Source organism: Callospermophilus lateralis, chromosome 2, assembly GCF_048772815.1.
Source record: "Callospermophilus lateralis isolate mCalLat2 chromosome 2, mCalLat2.hap1, whole genome shotgun sequence".
NCBI classification, from domain to species: Eukaryota; Metazoa; Chordata; class Mammalia; order Rodentia; family Sciuridae; genus Callospermophilus; species Callospermophilus lateralis.
Window position 1 is genome coordinate 82,678,149 of NC_135306.1, and position 17,239 is coordinate 82,695,387.

Sequence of the window (17,239 nt, forward strand, 5' to 3'; positions counted from 1 at the left end):
ATTAATAGTAATAAAAAATTTGAACAGCTTTTGGGAAAATGGTGAATTATGGTACAGTCACATCATGAAATAATAACAGAAGGGTAAGGCACATCTGTAAAAACCGATAGAAAAGAATTTTGCAATGTTTGTACGGAAAAAAATGGTTCAAAACAGTGTATGTACCATTATCCTATTTGTGAGTGTATTTGGAGATGGTGTGCATGTGAATATTAATCAAGGTTTACAATAGGAGTACCTAATTAAAATGTTTTGGAGACTAAACTGAAAGCCAAAGGATAAATGTGGGGACAGAACCTAAGAAGAGCTAACAGGACCTCATTTTAAAGTATGGAATTGTAAACAATTTAAAGATTAATTTCATGTCAAGATCTTGACGTGGGAAGGAAACTGCAGGTGTTTGTGGCTAGACCAGCAGAAAATGCACTTTTCCCTCAGTGTGTGTGGATATTAGGGAGCCCTCCCACCATATATACTAAGATCCCTGGGTGTTCAAGTCCCTTATATAAAATAGTACAGTATTTGCTTATATTCTATGCACATACTTCCATACTTTAAATCACATTTTGGTTACTTAAATACATAACACAATGTAAAAGTTATGTAAATAGTTGCTATACTATGTTGTTTAGTGGAATAGTGACAAGAATGAGTCAACATGTTTGGTACAGGTGCAATTTAAACATTGTGTGTGTGTGTGTGTGTGTGTGTGTGTGTGTGTGTGTGTGTGTGTTTTACAGGGGATTGAACCCAGGGCCTCATGCATGCTAAGCAAGCACTCTACCACTGAGCTTCAACCTCATATCCCTTGCCTTTTATTCCTTAGTTTTAGACAAGGTCTGGCTAAATTAACCAGAGGCTGGGTTCAAAGTTACAATCCTCAGCCTCCCACAAATCATTTTTTATTTGTCGTTAGTTGAATGTTTAGAAGCAGAACCCCCAAATTCAGAATGCCAGACTATAAAGCAAAAGGGGGAGTTATCCTCTTAATGGGGAAGCCATTGGGAGATTTTTTTTTTTTTTTTTTTTTTTTGGTACTGAGGCTTGAACTCACGTATGCTTTACTCTGGAGCTACATCCCAGTCCTTATTACTACTTCTACTTCTTCTTCTTTTTTTTTTAAGGCTATAAAGCTTTAATATTAACAGGTTAAAAGCAAAATAATTAACAATAAGCCAAACAATAGCAACAAAGGAAGACAATAAGGAGAGTGCTGGAGATGTAGCTCAGTGGTAGAGTACTTGCCTAGCACATGCAAGGTATTGGGTTTGATCTCCAGTGACATGATTTCCCAGCTACTGACCACATAGCCAGCCCACTGATACCTGCTGAGAAGCTGCAGTGAAGCAGCCACAGAGCTGCAGAACAGTGACTAGGGAGCGCTGAAGCACAGGTAGTGAAGCCTACATGTGCAGGGGCCATGCAGAGCCCACCATGCCAACATGAGCCTGAGGCCCAGCTAGCCAGGGCTGCAGCAAGCCAGGGTGCACTGACCTGTTGTGCTGAGGCATTCCTGCCTGGGCCTGTGTGGGCACCTGGTCCACACAGCACTGCAGCCTGCAACACCAAGCATTCATGATGAGGTGATCTCAGCCTCCCGCTTCCCAAGAAGCTGGGAGAAATGGAAGTGGAGCAGGCCTGAATGGGATTGTAAGGCTAACTGGTAGCACTGGTACTTTCCCAACCCTGATTAGCATAAATTTGGACCCATAGCCTTGATCCCAGTGCTATATAAACCCCTGGACCAGTATCCTCACATGGACAACCTGCTATCAGGTCCCCCTGTTTCTATTCTTAAATAAACCCTACTTTTTTTCACTCTTGCCTTCCATTCTGTGAATTTCTCTCTTGGGATCTGTAAGATAAGAACCTGGAAGGATGTTGGCTGTGAGCTGCTGTGGTCTGCTGCAACACTGGACTATGGAAGGCATAGTCTACTGTTTTTTTTTTCTTAATATATTTTTTTTTAGTTGTCATTGGACCTTTATTTCGTTTATTTATATGTGGTGCTGAGAACCAAACCCATTGCCTCACATGTGCTAGGCAAGCGCTCTATCACTGAGCCCGAGCCCCAGCCCCAGCCCAGCATAGCTCACTTTTAAGGGCTGCAATACATTTTGAGGCTGTAGAGGTCTGCTGCTTATGCAGACACCACCAGCTCCAGCAGAAGCAGAGAAACCTTGGTTTCACCAGCAACACACACACACACATACACACACACACAGATTATGAAGGAAAACTATATTAAAATATAATTAGGCATTTAAGGATTGTGATACAACAATATAATATGCTTCTGTATTGATTATATTAAATCACAGACTAGTGATCCTAAGAACTACCTTAATTTCAAAATAATAACAAAATTAAAAAATATTTTAGAAATCTGAGACAACTGTAATGTAATATGAAAATGTCTGAGCCACCCTGTCCCTGGCTTTTCTCTTGGTGAAAAGCCACGGGGATTTCAATACTACTTTATTCATGAATGAAATACTAAATTTCAGCTGGAGATTAATGAAAATAGGATACATTCAAGTCCATGGAGCCCCTCAGTGGTACTTGAAGCTACAGAACATTGTGAAATCAACTAGTGTATAGATAGGAAGCACAAGGACTCCAGGAGGAATGTCTGGGACATTGTGGCATTAGGTAGTTGGAGCAGAGGTGGAGAAGCTCAAAGGACACAGAGAACACTCCAGCCTTCAGGCAAGAGAGGACCAGGAGAGAAGAGTCAAGAATTTAAGATCAGAAAATGTCCTTGGGAGGGATCAGAGCACTGCATTATCTACAATTCCTCTTGGGGTTAACTATATGTATGTGGTCTATTTAGATTCTTCTCTACTGGATCATTCTCAGTGTTCTTTTTAATATTTAGTTAATATTCTTTTTGAACTCAAATAATATACCAAGCAAGGTGTTCTAGGATCGGGGATTCTTATCTCTGCCAGGCATTCAGTATTCAAGGATTTAATCCTTGCAATAGCCCCATTATATATACCTTATCATTACTCCTGAGACATAGAATTGAGGCATGAGAGGAAATGGATGGAGCCTGGGTTTGGATCTGGCTGAGTCCTACATCTGAACCACCTTCCTGTAAACAAAACAAAGGCTCTGTCCTCCTGTGGGTTATCTGTTACTGAGTCAGTGACCCATGAGTCCTCTAAACAGAAGTCAGTTCTCTAAATAAAATTATAAACAAAATCTCAGATTCTCCCTTGACTGCACACTACCCCATGTCCTGTGTCTCTATTTCAGTGTTGTTCCCTGCTCCTTTAACAGTTTGACTTAAAAAAAAAAAAAAGGTTGGTGCTACTCTTGTGTCTTTTTACTCTCTGCCCCACCCCATGCAAACCAGCTCTGACTTTCCTACTTCTCTCAAGCTGCTCTTGTTAGAGACCCCCAGGCCTCTGTTTTGCAAAGCCCAGTGGCTGCTTCTCAGTGCTTATCTCTCAGCTCTAGTCCACTTTCTGGAAACCTGTCTTTGACTCATCACTGTCCTGGTTTTCTTCCTTCTTCACTGCTCTTTCCCAGCTTTGATGGCCTATGTGAATAATAGTTATCACCGGAATCATTCAAATCATTGTTGACAGAGAAAAAGCTAGTCTGGGCCCCCCTTAGTCATTTTGAATCAGAATGGGTGGTCTGGGTATCCATGTCCCACTATTTTAAAATAAATGTAGAAATCAACTTTTTTTTTTTTTTTTGGTACAGATCAAAGTTTGTCTTTGACTTTACAAATTACTTTTTTCACAGATTTTTAAAATTACCATTTCAATATTAATTTAAAAATTACAAAAGGAATTTTATAGATTTTAAAGATAATTTTAAAGATGGAAATCAAGCAACAGATATAACAAATAGGTTCATGGTATTGTGTTAGAATGTGGTTAGTGCTTATGGAAAAAAAAAAAAGAAAAATTCGGTAGAAGATGTGGGGTGTTGGGAAGCCAGGGACAGGGTGGCTTGGATCTGTGTTTCTAGGGTGGCCCCCCTGGGTACAATTGTCTCTTGGTATCCTAGATGGGTGGGGATTGGTTTCAGGACCCACTGTAGATACCAGAACCTGAGATGCTCAAGTCCCTCACATAAAATCTCATAGTTTTTGCATAAAACCTATGCATATCCTCTCTTATGCTTTAAATCCTGTCCAAATTATGTATAATATTTCATACAATGTAAAAATGTCACAGAAGTAGTTGTGATATTGTCCTGTCTAGGGATAATGACAAGAAAGTTTATACATGTTTGGTCAGATGCAATTTTTTTCTAATATTTTCTTCTTCTTTTTTTTTAGGGGGGGGGTACTAGTGATTGAACTCAGGGCCACTCAACTGCTGGGCCACATCCCCAGCCCTTTTTTGTATTTTACATGGAGACAAGGTCTCACTGGGTTGCTTAGTGCCTGGCCATTGATTGCTGAGGCTGGCTTTGAACTCGTGATCCTCCTGCCTCAGCCTCTAGAATCACTGGGATTACAGGGGTGTGCCACTGCACCAGTATCTAATACATTCTTTTTAAAATTAATTAATTTAATTTTTCTAATATTTTTTGATCTGTGTGATCAAATCTTTGCATGTGGAATCCAGGGGAATAGAAGGCCTGACTACATCTATGGTTGACAAGTCACTGGGAAAAGCTATTAAAAACGCCCTAAGGCAGGAGCAGGAAGGAGTAGGAAGAGCTCCAGGTTGGTCAGGGTGGAGGAGCTGCAGGGAGCAGGCAGAGAAGGAGGTCAAGACTGTGGAGGGCCCTGCAGAGTGTGGCATGATTGCACTTTCATTTTGTTTTGTTTTTGCTGTGCTGGGATGAAACAGAACGCAGGGCCTTGCACATGCTAGGCAAGCAGTCTACCACTGAGCTGCACCTTGATGTACATTTTAAAAATGTTGCTCTGCTTGAAAGGACAAAGAAACTGGAATGTAAAGGATAAGGTTTGTAAAGTTTTTAAGTTGCATTCAGAATCATGTGGCAGTAAAACAATTCCCGGAACTGCCCATTAGATGTGTGTCGAAATCTCCTCTGACCACCTAGTTGCTTAACAACCCCCTCCCAGAGACCCTGCAGTTCAGCACGTATACACCTCAGGGCTTAAACCAATCAGTTTGAATATATACCCCTTCTTAGTACTGACCAATCACCCCCACCCGACCTGTTCCTGCCAGTGAATGTTGCGAATCATGTTTTAGAGTTGTTATTTGATTTTTCCCGCGGTATGTGATGGTTTGCTAAGGGATGCTATGATGTATGTAAAGTCCCTGCCCTCTCCAAAGAAAGTTTATAAACTCTGCTTAAATTGTTCTCAGGGCTCTTTGTTCTTTGCTCTTTACCTCTTCAAGGTAGGATTGAAGCCCCAGCATGCTGGACCCCTAATAAACCCTTTGCTGTTGCATGAGACAGTCTCTTGGTGGTCTTTTCCTCCAATGTTCGCTTGACCTTTACATGCTGTTGTGGAAAACTAACTGAACCCATTTCTTCTCAGTAGATGTACTTCTAGGGCCACCTTCTGATTTTGATTAGCTTAAGAAAACCTAATCAATTCTAAATACTGGCTCTGTCGGGCCTTGTTAAAGGTGATGTCAGATCTTTATTGTCCCCTAGTAGCCCTCATTTATCTTTATTTTGATCCATGTCACCCTCATCTTTAAACTTGGCATTCCTGGTGGGTTCCAGTTAGGGCTTATCCTTTTCAGAAAAGAATTTATTTTAATTTATTACAGTACATCTGTTTCTCATGAATAATAAATTTATGCATGTTTATAAATGTGGCTTTCCCATATTTGTTTTCATCCACTCCTGTAGGCCTGATAAATGCTGCAGGAAAACTTCATTCTGACAGTATAACTAAGGTATACTTTTATTATATTTTCTTAACCTGTGTCACTCAAGGAGGAAGCAAAATAGAATTTATATGGCTGGAAAAACAAGGTGGCAGAACCTCTGTCACTCAAGGAGGAAGCAAAATAGAATTTATGTGGCTGGAAAAACAAGGTGGCAGAAATTTATTTATTATGTCATAGTGCAAGAAGGTGTTAGTATTTATTGGACTAAAATGTAAACATGCAAAATGGTCTCTAATTGGAGCCTGGTTAGTATCATGTGCCTAGGAAGGTGGAGCCCTAGAGACTGCTCTGATTTAAAAAACAAGGGATAAAGTGTCAAAGGGAAAAGATGACATTGGGAAAAGAGAATTCTCAACCTTAATCAGAAGAGACCAGTGGCTGAGCTCTCTGGCTGATCCAGGAATTAATGCCTTATCTATGGAGTCAGACTTGAATTCCTAAGCACATTCTCCCTGATTATTTACTGCTGTTGCAGCAAAAAGGCAGATAATTTTCAAGAGCTTTGGAATCCACTCTCCACCCTTCCACCCTCTGAGACAGTTTCTCAGTCTGTTGACCAGGCTGGTATTGAGCTAAAGTGATTGTCTTGCCTCCCAAGTAGCTTGGACTACAGGTGTGCGCCATTGTACCTGGCAATTGGACTTCTCTTAACTCACCTCTGTTCTGTCTTCAAATTATTGCCTTTACCTGTCTGCAGTTTTGTAAAACTTATTTGTCCTTAAGGTACAGGATATACTGAATTGATCCATTTAGTATATTCCCATAATGCTTTGTATTCACAAAAATGTTTCACTTAGTAAGAGCCTATGATCTACCAGGTCCCACAGACTACTGTCTACAAGTGTTTCATTTATTCTTATTAATGGTATGGTACAAATGTGGCTTTTAGTCCATTTTTCCAGATGAGAAAAGTGAGGCCCAGATTATTAAAGGCAATAAGCCAAGCTCCTAACCCCTTCATGAATGGTTTTGGTCATATTGTGTCTTGTACCATTGTTATTTGTTTATACTTCTGATATTTCCATGGGGTTATGAACTTCTTGAGAAAACAGGGCAATGTTATTTTGTCTTTAAGCTCTCTACAGTTCTTGAATAGCCTCCTATGCATAGGAGGGGCACAGTAACTATCGGGTAGAGTGAATGGTACTCAGGGTGCTACTTTGAATTTCCAAGTTATTCACACCCTCCAACAAAGGGTATTTTAATAAATTTGTGAAAGAAATAAAGGAAAGCAAAAGATTGCCCAAACACTCCGTTCATCTTGGTTCTAAAGCTAAGTCACAAAGCAATGAAGAAGGAGACACATCTATGGTGCATGGCGGGGGTGTGGGGGTTCCCTTGGGAAGGGGTTCTCTAACATATGATTCAAGAGTCCTTCACTATGAAGTTGTGTTGAAATACAGTCCCAATCTATAGATTAAAATGCTACTAATACTGGCAAGGTGCTGCAATTCGGTTGCCTGGAGATGACAGACTTTGTTAATCCAGTAATGCCTAGTATTGTTTACTGAAACTGGATCTGGAACTGGATCCTTCCTTCCTTTCTCCTTCCTTCCTTCCCTTTCTTCTTCTTGCACTGGGGATTGAACCTAGGGGTGCTTTACCACTGAACTATATACCCAGCCCTTTTATTATTTTTAATTTTGAGAGAAGGTCTTACTAAGTTGCTAAGGCCAACCTTGAACTTGTGATCCTCCCGCCTCAGCCTCCCTAGTCACTGGGATTTCAGGGATGCACCACCATTCCTGGCTTTTTGATCTTCAAGATCAGTGAAAGGCTGGGAGAGTTCTCCATGGCATTTACTCCATGTGTGCACCAGCAGTTGTAAGTAGCTGTCTGCAGGTTAATATGGTGCCAACCTTAATAGAATCCTTGACTTAAATTAGCTAGGAAATTATCTCTGCTTTCCTTTATAGATTTGATATATATGTATGTATACATTCTTTGTTTTGCTTGTTTTTGAAGTTTGTAGGAATGGTATCATAACTGCATGTATTCATCTGAAACTCGTTACTTTGTTTTGTTTTGTTTTTTTTCTCCTCAACATCACTTCCCAGATCCAATTCTTCCATGTTGAGGCTTGTAGCTATCATCCAGTTATTTTTATTGCTGCGTGTTATTCAATTGTGTCCACTTACCACATTAGTTTGCAGCCTTCTGTTGATGGACTTTTGAATGGGTTCGGTTCTTCATACCAGGAACAATGCTGCTAAGAACTTCTGTGAATGTTTTTGACTGGGTGAATAGCATGTGCCTGTAGTCCCTTCCTTTTTGAGGCAGGAAGATCACAAGTTTGAAGCCAGTTCTACTTAGTGAGAATCTGTCTCAAAATAAAAAATCCAAAGGGCTGGGGATGTAGCTAAGTGGTAAAGCATCCCTGAGTTCAGTCCCCAGTACCACAAACAAAACAAAACAAAACAAATCAAAAACACCTCAAAACCCCAAAGGAATATATTTTTGGAGAACAGGTACAAGAATTCTTAGGGTCTATATTTAGAAAAGAAATTAATGTAGTTCAACTTTTCAAGATAGTGCGTGATTGTTTCCCACATTTGCAAATATGGAGGGGGCAGGGGAAGGAAGAAGGATGGAGTGAGGCGGGCGGGGGTAAGTGGCAGAGCAGGTTCAGGACATTTTAGAGATAGGCAGACTCTCTAGAGTGGGCCTGAGCTGAGTGCTGAAAAACTGAAAGACTGGAGCAGCGCGGGAGGGGAAATTACTAATGCAGCAAGAGAAAACTGGGGAAGCCAGGTTAAAGCACTTTATTTCATTCAATGTGATAGGAAGCTACTAGAGGATTTAAGGTGGAGTGGATGTGATTTGTGATTTGTAAGTAACATTCTGGCTGTTCTGTAGATACTGGGTTAGTGCTGGAAGGGGATGAACTTAGAGCCAATCCTGTCAGTTCAAGAACCCGGGAACCCAGCAGTGCCGAGTGCTGGGAGCAGCCTGGGTTGGGGGCCAGAGAGCAGGTACATGTGGTAGGGAGAGGTACCCACTGTAGCAGCAGAGGTGGGCTGAGAAGGAAAGGCAAGCATCAAGGCTAACTCAGAGTCCCTCAAGCCTGTTCAAACTCCCTCCTAATTTCTTCTCAAGTGTGCATGCCATTTTCCATTTCACTACCCTGATCTCATTATCTCTCACCTTGACCATGACTACCTCTTCCCTGGGCCTCAAGCCTGCCCTCTTCCCCTCCCTTCCTCAACCTCCACTAGGCTGAAAAGATTATTTTTTAGGGGCCTGGGTGTGTAGTTCAGTGGTGTAAGGCTTTGGATTCAATCCCCAGCAAGTACAGACAGACAGACAGACAGACAGACACACACACACACACACACACACACACACACACAAAAGATAAGTCCTCCCCTCCAATCAATGATTTTTCCTAAACAAAACTAATATCATTACTCCTCCTTAAAATTCTTTGCTGAGTCCCTAAATGCCCTTAGAGCAAAGCCCTTTTTCTTTGGGATAGGGAAAGGATTTATAATATTAAAAAAAAAAAAATATATATATATATATATATATATATATATATATATATATATTCATTCCATGATATACATGGAACCCTCATTTAATCCCGTCTACAATCCCATGCAAAGTGATTATCCCTATTTTATGGGGAGAGTGGCTGAATTTTTTCCTCCCTTCCTCCCTCCCTTCCCTCCTCCTTCTCCTCCTCCTCTTCCCATTCTCCTATTTCTCCCCTGTCTCCCCTGCTCTGGCTCTGAGAATCCGTTCATTTGGGCACCTGAGAACTCTGGTCTCGGAGCTCCACTTTGTCTATCCCTGCATTCCAGAGCTCACTCTAATTCTTGCTACTTCTCCCAGCCCTGCTTCCCTCTCTGCCACCAACAGGGTTACATGGAGCCAGGTCTGAGGGCTTTTGAGAACTGCTTTGTTTTTAAAATTTTTTTTATTAGTTGCTCAAAACATTCAATGATCTTGACATATCATATATTTGATTCAAATGGAGTATCAATTCTTATTTTTCCACATGTACAGATTGCAGAATCACATTGGTTTTATAGCAGAATACAATTGAGAACTGCTTTTTACAGATTCCAGATTCTCCTAGATGGGTTGCTATTTTTTTAGGAATCTCATGAACTAGACTATAAATACTGTTTACCACAGGGTAGAATTGAAACCACAGGGTAGAATTGAAACCACAGATTGGCTGTGGAGAAGGTCTTGGAAAAAGTCAGTAAATGAGTCAGTTGACCACATGGAAAGTACAGTGAAGACTTTGTATACTTCATTTTATTGTTTTATATAAATTGAGTGCTATACATCTTTATATTAGAAAGTTTACAATAATCTTAGGTATATGTGTGTGTATGTGTACAGCACATATGGACTTGTTTGGAGAGACCCAGTGTTTAAATATTAACCAGCAATAGCATTGTAAGCTAAATAATATGGTGGTAAATATCATTATAAAGATATGTGGACACTTTCTTAGATGTGCTTTGAGAAATCGTTCACAATAAATAATCTCCAATAGGGCTGGTGTGCTGATGCACATCTGTAATCCCAAGAACTCAGGAAGCTGAGGCAGGAGGATCACAAGTTTGAGGCCAGCCTCAGCATTTTAGTAAGACCCTGTCTCAAAATTAAAGAAAACAAATGCCTGGGGATGTGGCTTAGGGTTAAATCACCCCAGGGTTCAATCGCCTATAAATTGCCTGTATGGGAAAAAGAAAAAAAAAATCCCTAAGAACAAATTTTTTATTTGGTCTCTGCCCACAGAGTGGTATCTAAATAAAACCTATGATTGTGAGCCACATATGGAACCTGAATTTGCCTAGGTCATTTCACCCCTGGGTTACAAGCAGGTCTCAGTGATATTTTGCTGACCTTGCCCCACATGTTGCCCCCCACATTCCCTAGTTTCCCCCTTGATTTTTCTGGGGATTCCTAGGACGTGTCACCAATCCCACTTCGCAGTAAGGCCCTTCAAAGCTTTCCTTGCTTTTAAGGAAGTTCAGCCTCATACTGAGTGAGCTCCTTTCTCAGTCTCTTCTCCTTGGGCCCTTTGCCCTTCCTTCCTTCCTTCCTTCCTTCCTTCCTTCCTTCCTTCCTTCCTTCCTTCCTTCCTTCCTTCTTTCCTTCCTTTCTCTTTCTTTCTTTCTCTCTCTTTCTCCTTCCTTTCCCTCCCTCCCTCCCTCTCCCCCTCCCTCTCTCTCTCCCTCCCTCCCTTTCTCTCTCTCTCTCTCTCTCTCTCTCTCTCTCTTTCGTACCAGGAATTGGACCCATGGTTGCTTTACCACTGAGCCACATCCCCACCCCTTTTTATTTTTTTTTATTTTGAGATAGGTTCTTGCAAAGTTGCTTAGAGCCATGCTAACTTTCTGAGCTTGGCCTCAAACTGTGATCTTCCTACCTCAGCCTCCAGAGTCACTGGACTATAGGCATATGTCGCTGTGCTTGGTTAAGGGCCTTTGCTTTTTCACGCTTTCTGCCCAAGGACTTTTCCTCTTGCCCTTGGAAAATGCTGACCACTGGCCTTTCCAGCCTCAGCATTTGTCACTTCCCCAGGAACAGCATTCTTGACCTTTCCCCCAGTATCTTTCAAAACATCTTCTACTCTGTCACATGCTGCTTACTAATGATGTACTCCTTATACATCCATGTAGTTGTCTAATATCAACTCATCTTTGAACTCTCAGTGACTTGAAAGCTGGCTTTGCCATTGCTGCTTACCTGGCACTTGGCACAGTACCTAGCACTGGGAAATAAATATTTGTTCCTTTTATTTGGTAGTGAGGATTGAACCCAGGGGCACTCTACCACTGAACTACATTCCCAACTCTTTTCATTTTTTGAGACAGAGTCTTACTAAGTTGCCCAGGCTGGCCTACAACTTGCAATCCTCTGCCTCAGCCTCTGGAGTTGCTGGGATTACAGGTATGGGCCACAGCACCCAGCTAACATTTGTTACTTGATCAGTCAGATATGTCCTTCGTTGTGACCACGAGATCCGATGGAGGCATCCCTGTGTGGGTTCCTTGAGCAAGTGATCATTACAGGCAATTTTGCTTATGCCTGGTTAAGTACCTTGCAGTCCCGTGAAGGGTGAAAAAAAAGTTCAGGAGACAGGAGAGGGTGTACCTACAAGGAAGCCCCAGGGGACTTCTGGAGCAATGGCATGTCCTGTCCTTGATCTAGGTGGTGGTGACATGTGAAAACTTGTGGAGTGTATAAATGTTATGTCTCAATTGCAAAAATAATAGGCAGCAGTACAGTGCGCAGGTCATCTGAGCTTGGGACTTGTTAGTTGAGGAGCAGGCTGAACAAATGTTAGCTAAAGGGTGGGCTGAACACTTGACCCTCACCCATCTGGTTCCTTATGGCTTGTTTGCATCAAGGCTGAACATTCAACCCCACTCAAGGCTGAACACTCCATGCCTACCTGTTTGGTGCAAAGGAAACCCACATCTGATCCCTGACCCATCTGCCTGAAGGCAGAAGATGACACCCTTAGCAACTACTGTATGATCCAATCACTGTACGCCAATAAGGCAGCTTGCAGACCTAAAGACCCCATTAATTTTGGCTATAAAAACTCTCTCCTGCCAGGCCCCCCTCTCTTTCTCTCTCTTTCTTCTCTCTCTCTTTGTTTTTCTTTTCTCTTCCTTCCTTGTTAATCAGACACCACCGTAATAAAGATCTCTTGGTCGCTCTAAGTGTCGTGGTCACTTTCCTTTCATCCAGTACTTAAACCCAGGAAGAGGGTGAAAACCCACTTTTGGATCCTTCTTCCTTTGGATGTGCCAGTCACCAGATGACCTGAACCCATTTTCTTGACCTCCACCACTGACCTTCGATTGGTGAGTTTCCCCTTTCTGGAGTCCTAAACCTAATGGTGGTGTTGGGAGGATTTGACCTCTTCGCCCACCTGTGGGGAGGAAAACACCCCATCACATCCTTCAAGGCCATGATGGTCCCCATGGACTCCCTCCTTGGGCAGATTTGACTCTTAGGTTCAAAATTCCTTCCCTTCCTCTTCCCTGGCATAGACCTCATACATCATCTTCAAAGGACTGTGTTACCTTCAGGAACACATAACAGAGAGAGGAAAATCACATCCCACCTAGACCTTCATGATCTCCATGGCCTTCATAAAGTCTTCTCACCTTTAAGACTCGGCTGCTAGAAATATGCTTACCCTCCCCTTTCATTCTCCTTCTCTGGCCCTGGGAGTCTCCAGCCTCTCCAGGAGGGGTCTCAAAAAGCCTTGGCCAAGGTCTCCCATGGCCCTGGCCCTGTCCAGAATGGAAGCCTCAACTATCAGGATTTGGTGATGACCAATCTCTGCAGCTCCAACCTGCCACTAGGCAGTGCCTGATTTTTGGCTCTAGTATGGATGCTCCTTTTGACAATAAATCAGCTCCCTCCTCTCCCCATATAATGTTTGCAAGATGGGCAATACATCCTCTATGCCTGCTGACTCTCCCTTACAATCTCTCTTAGACAACCTCAAGACCCTCTCCTTGACACCGGACATCAAACCCCCCAAATTGATTAAATATAGCACCCAGGATTGGCCTAATTATCCCCTAGACAATCAAAGCAAATGACCTCCTTTTGGATCTCTGGATCCCTCCATTCTAAGGGGTCTCTACAACTACTCTGAGCATTCGAAAAAATGGATAAACATCCCCTATATCCAAGCTTTCTTCTTGCTCTGATCCAATTCTGCTTTCTGCACCTCTTGAAAACCTCTACACATTCTTCTAGCTTGCAAACCAACCCCCCCAACCACTGACCCCCCCCCAACCTTCTCTTCCTCTGGACTCATCCACTACTTTGGACCCTGCTGATGAACCTCCACTCTATTGCCTGGCTCAAATAGGTCCTCACCCTTAACCTTCTGCCCCAGCCCCTCCACCATCACCCCTGCCTCAACAACATGCTTTCTCCCTTCCAATTACTAGATCAAAAACACCACCGCCCTTCCCCAAACTGTTGCCCCCTTGTGTGAGGTAGTAGGTACTAAAGGAATCCCTCCATCCACTCACTCCTCTCTTCTCCTGTCTGTGACAACACCTGGTCCCACCAGACCCCCTTACTGGCTAACCCAAAGCTCAAATGAGCTGAGGAGGGCCCTCAGACCCCTATCTTATATCTGGTGAAACTAGCCTTTAAAGTTGCTTTGTCATCACTGAAAACAAGGTTACTAAGAATTTAAAGTTCCTTACAGGCTTTTTGGGATGTTCGCTCCTGTACTCCCCTCTGCTCTATCTATTCTACTGCTCAAGTTTTCCTTGCTAGGGAAAGTCCCAAACCCTTTTCCCATTATTTTTTTTACATCTCCTTCCTCATTCTCAAATCTACCTGAGCTGCTCTCAGCCCCACCTTCCTGTCTCCCCCCGACCCCCAGGCCCACAGAAAAGTCTTAACTGACCTTCTCCAGAAATCTTCACCAAGGCTGAATTTAGGACTATCAGCAAAAGAGTCTCTACAACAAAATTTAATGTAGATAAACTTCCTCTTTTTGTGTTGCTCGGTTTTACTTGGCTACTTGCCTGGAAAAATCATTACTCCAGATGCTAGACACCTCCTCCCTAGTTTTTCACAAAAATATGTAAACAAGCCCTCTGGCCTTGAGCTGGGGATTCCTAGAGATGTCTCCATTTCTAAGATAAGAGAAGTTACCTGTTGGGCTCCATGGTAACTGCTGGCAGGGGGAGGAAACAAAGAGAAGAAAAAGCTCTTCCCTTCTCAGGTGTCCTTGAAGGGTTAACCTGCCCAGAACAGTGAAAAAAAAAAAAAAACTGCTTTTATGTGATCTTCTGCAGACTGTGAACTTCTGAGTCCCTCCTCTTACATGCTGGGTATAAATTTCCAAAACTACCTGAACTTGGGGTTCAGGAGATTGATTGATTGCAGCAGAAGCTGTGACCTCTGAGCCTGGCTGCAGCCAAATAAAACTGTTTCCCTATCTTCAATGCTATCTGTGGTGCCTTGCCTTATCCATCCCTACAACATTATAATTCTATAGATTTAAACTTGTTTATGTTTTCATGAAATGGTAAACAGATGTGATTAACTGTGTACTGTAAATAACAAAATATTTCTTATTAAAATGGAATAATTTGCCTAAATTCAGAAATTTACAAGGATTGTGTCAAAATGTGAATAAAAAGGGGTTAACATATGAAAAAGAGAAATTAGAAGGTTCTAGGTATGGATTTAATAGAAGGGAAAAAAGTGTTTCTGGATAAGAGAGTCTATGTGATTAAGTAAATAAGAGGGTTTAAGTAGGTGATAAAGAAGGTCTGTGTAAGTTGGTTATATATGGAAGTTTTTGAGCAAGTAATCTTGAAGGAGTTAAGGATTATACAACTGTGGCTAAACAACAACTGTTATTTTACAAATTTGTAATATGGTCAAGCAAGTCCTGGACCCATCCTAGTGCAAATGGCACTAGCAAAACTAAGAAGCTGCTCTCAAGTCCCCCATGAGTGACCCTTATGAGAACTCAGCGGACTGACTCTTAACAATAGATAGAAACAAAGTCAATTTTGACCAGCTTGATCTTAAACACCTACCCCAAATAGTTAAACCAAAACACAGTCATTTGTCGGGGTAATGAAGGACAAGAAAAGCTAGAAAAGAGGAGATAGCAACTAGGCCAACAGTCTCCATGGGAAATGTTCAGTCAAGTATGACCTTGGCTCCTCCCCCTTTCAGGACCCCTATTAGTCCTCTTTATGTTTCTCCTAATAGGACCATGTTTGTTAAATTGTCTACAGAAGTTCCTGCAAGATCAGATACACAAATTCACCAACCAGTCGGTCAATCAATTACTCCTTCAAGACTACCAATCCCTGATACCCAAGATGAAGACCTATGACTCATGACCAACTCCTCCAGCTCCAGAGACTCTGCCCCCATCTAAAACTCTCCCTTACCCCTTTTCCAATTTTTACAACCCCTCTTTCACTTCCCGGGAATGAGAACTACTCTCTAGCAGGTCCACTCCACGTGTTCTGTCTGCTGTACAGTATCCCCACAAGGAAGCATCAAACCTAAACTCCTCACGCATCAGATGAGAAGCTACCAGCCAGGTGAAGATTGGCAGATCGACTTCACTCACATGCCCAGGCACACAAAACTTCTCTACCTACTCACTTTCATTGATACTTTTTCAGGTTGGATAGAAGCCTTCTCTACTTCCAGGGAAAGTGCTGACACTGTCGCCTCCATCCTCATTGAGCAGATCATTCCCAGGTTTGGACTTTCCACCTCCATCCAGTCAGATTATGGTCAAGCCTTCACTTCTCAGGTTGTTCAATTATTCTCCAAAGGCCTCAACATCACTTGGAAGCTGCACATCAGCTACTGAGTTCAGTCCTCGGGTAAGGTTGAGAGAACTAACGGCATTCTCAAGGATCATCTCGCTAAACTTGCTATTGAACTCAGGCTCTCCTGGCCCAATCTCCTGCCATTGACCCTCACTGGAATTTGGGCAGCCTTAGAGCTCCCTCAGGCCCCTTTGAGCAACTCTATGGCTGCACTTTCTTAACCAACCAAAGCTTTCCAATCACTCCTCCTCCCCTTGTGTCCTATTTGCCCTATCACACTTCTACGCAAACTCCTAAGGGAACATGCAATCTGGTGCCTTCCTGCGCCACTCATTGCCTAAATCCCAGTGCAACCACAAACCGAATTGGACACTCTTCAACTGGGTGACTCAGTCTCACTTCAAGAACTGCATCCTCAATTGTTGGAACCTCACTGGACAGGCCCCCATACAGTCATACTTACTATCCCAACAGCAGCCAAGCTTTTGAGTCACTATCCCTGGTACCATGTCTCCTGCCTTAAAAAGACACCTGTTCCAAATGTCCCATTCTGGACTTCCACCATGATCACCAAACACAATATTTCTTGCCAATCCTCTTCTTCTTTTACTTATCATTAATCTCTCTCAAGCTTCTATCTCAACCCATATTTGGCACTTCTACATCCAAGTCATATAGCACCAGGATGGCACCACCCACTCTCAGTTTATGGGTCAAAGCGATTGCCCTTCCACTGGCTGCAATCAAGTCATCACCTTAACATTACAGGATTCAACCAAGCCACCTCTGATATTTCCTAGAGTCCTTACCACAGGATCAATGGCTGATACCAAGGATCTCCATTGCTCAACCTGTGGCTTCAAGGAACCTTTATGGACTTTTCCCTTTCCTAGATAACTGTCCATAGCCAGTGTGTGTTATTTCTAGCTGCTCTGGTATTCCCAAGCTTTTCCCTGAACATTCCCCTGCATTCCCAGGTAGGCCCTACGCTGCCCCCTCTCAGCAGGAAGTAGACAGATTGAATTACACTGTCCCCACGCCACTTAGAAAAACAAAAAGGGAGAAATGTTAGTTGCA

General features: G+C 42.5%; 1 protein-coding gene across 6 annotated transcripts in view; it reads right to left on the reverse strand.

Moving 5' to 3' along the window:
- Window positions 1–16,337, reverse strand: part of LOC143392526 (solute carrier family 28 member 3) — a 109,883-nt gene extending 93,546 nt beyond the window's left edge. For 3 of the 6 annotated variants that reach the window (XM_076846112.2, XM_076846120.2, XM_076846111.2), the window contains exon 1: window positions 15,990–16,337. In XM_076846112.2, the coding sequence (XP_076702227.2) occupies window positions 15,990–16,109 (120 nt within the window). In that variant the 5' untranslated portion in view covers window positions 16,110–16,337. Of the gene's footprint in view, window positions 1–7,984; window positions 8,167–12,673; window positions 12,751–14,259; window positions 14,314–15,989 lie in introns of those variants that run through there. The other 3 variants (XM_076846113.2, XM_076846117.2, XM_076846115.2) reach the window with 3 other exon arrangements.
- Between the last annotated feature and the right edge of the window lie 902 nt (window positions 16,338–17,239).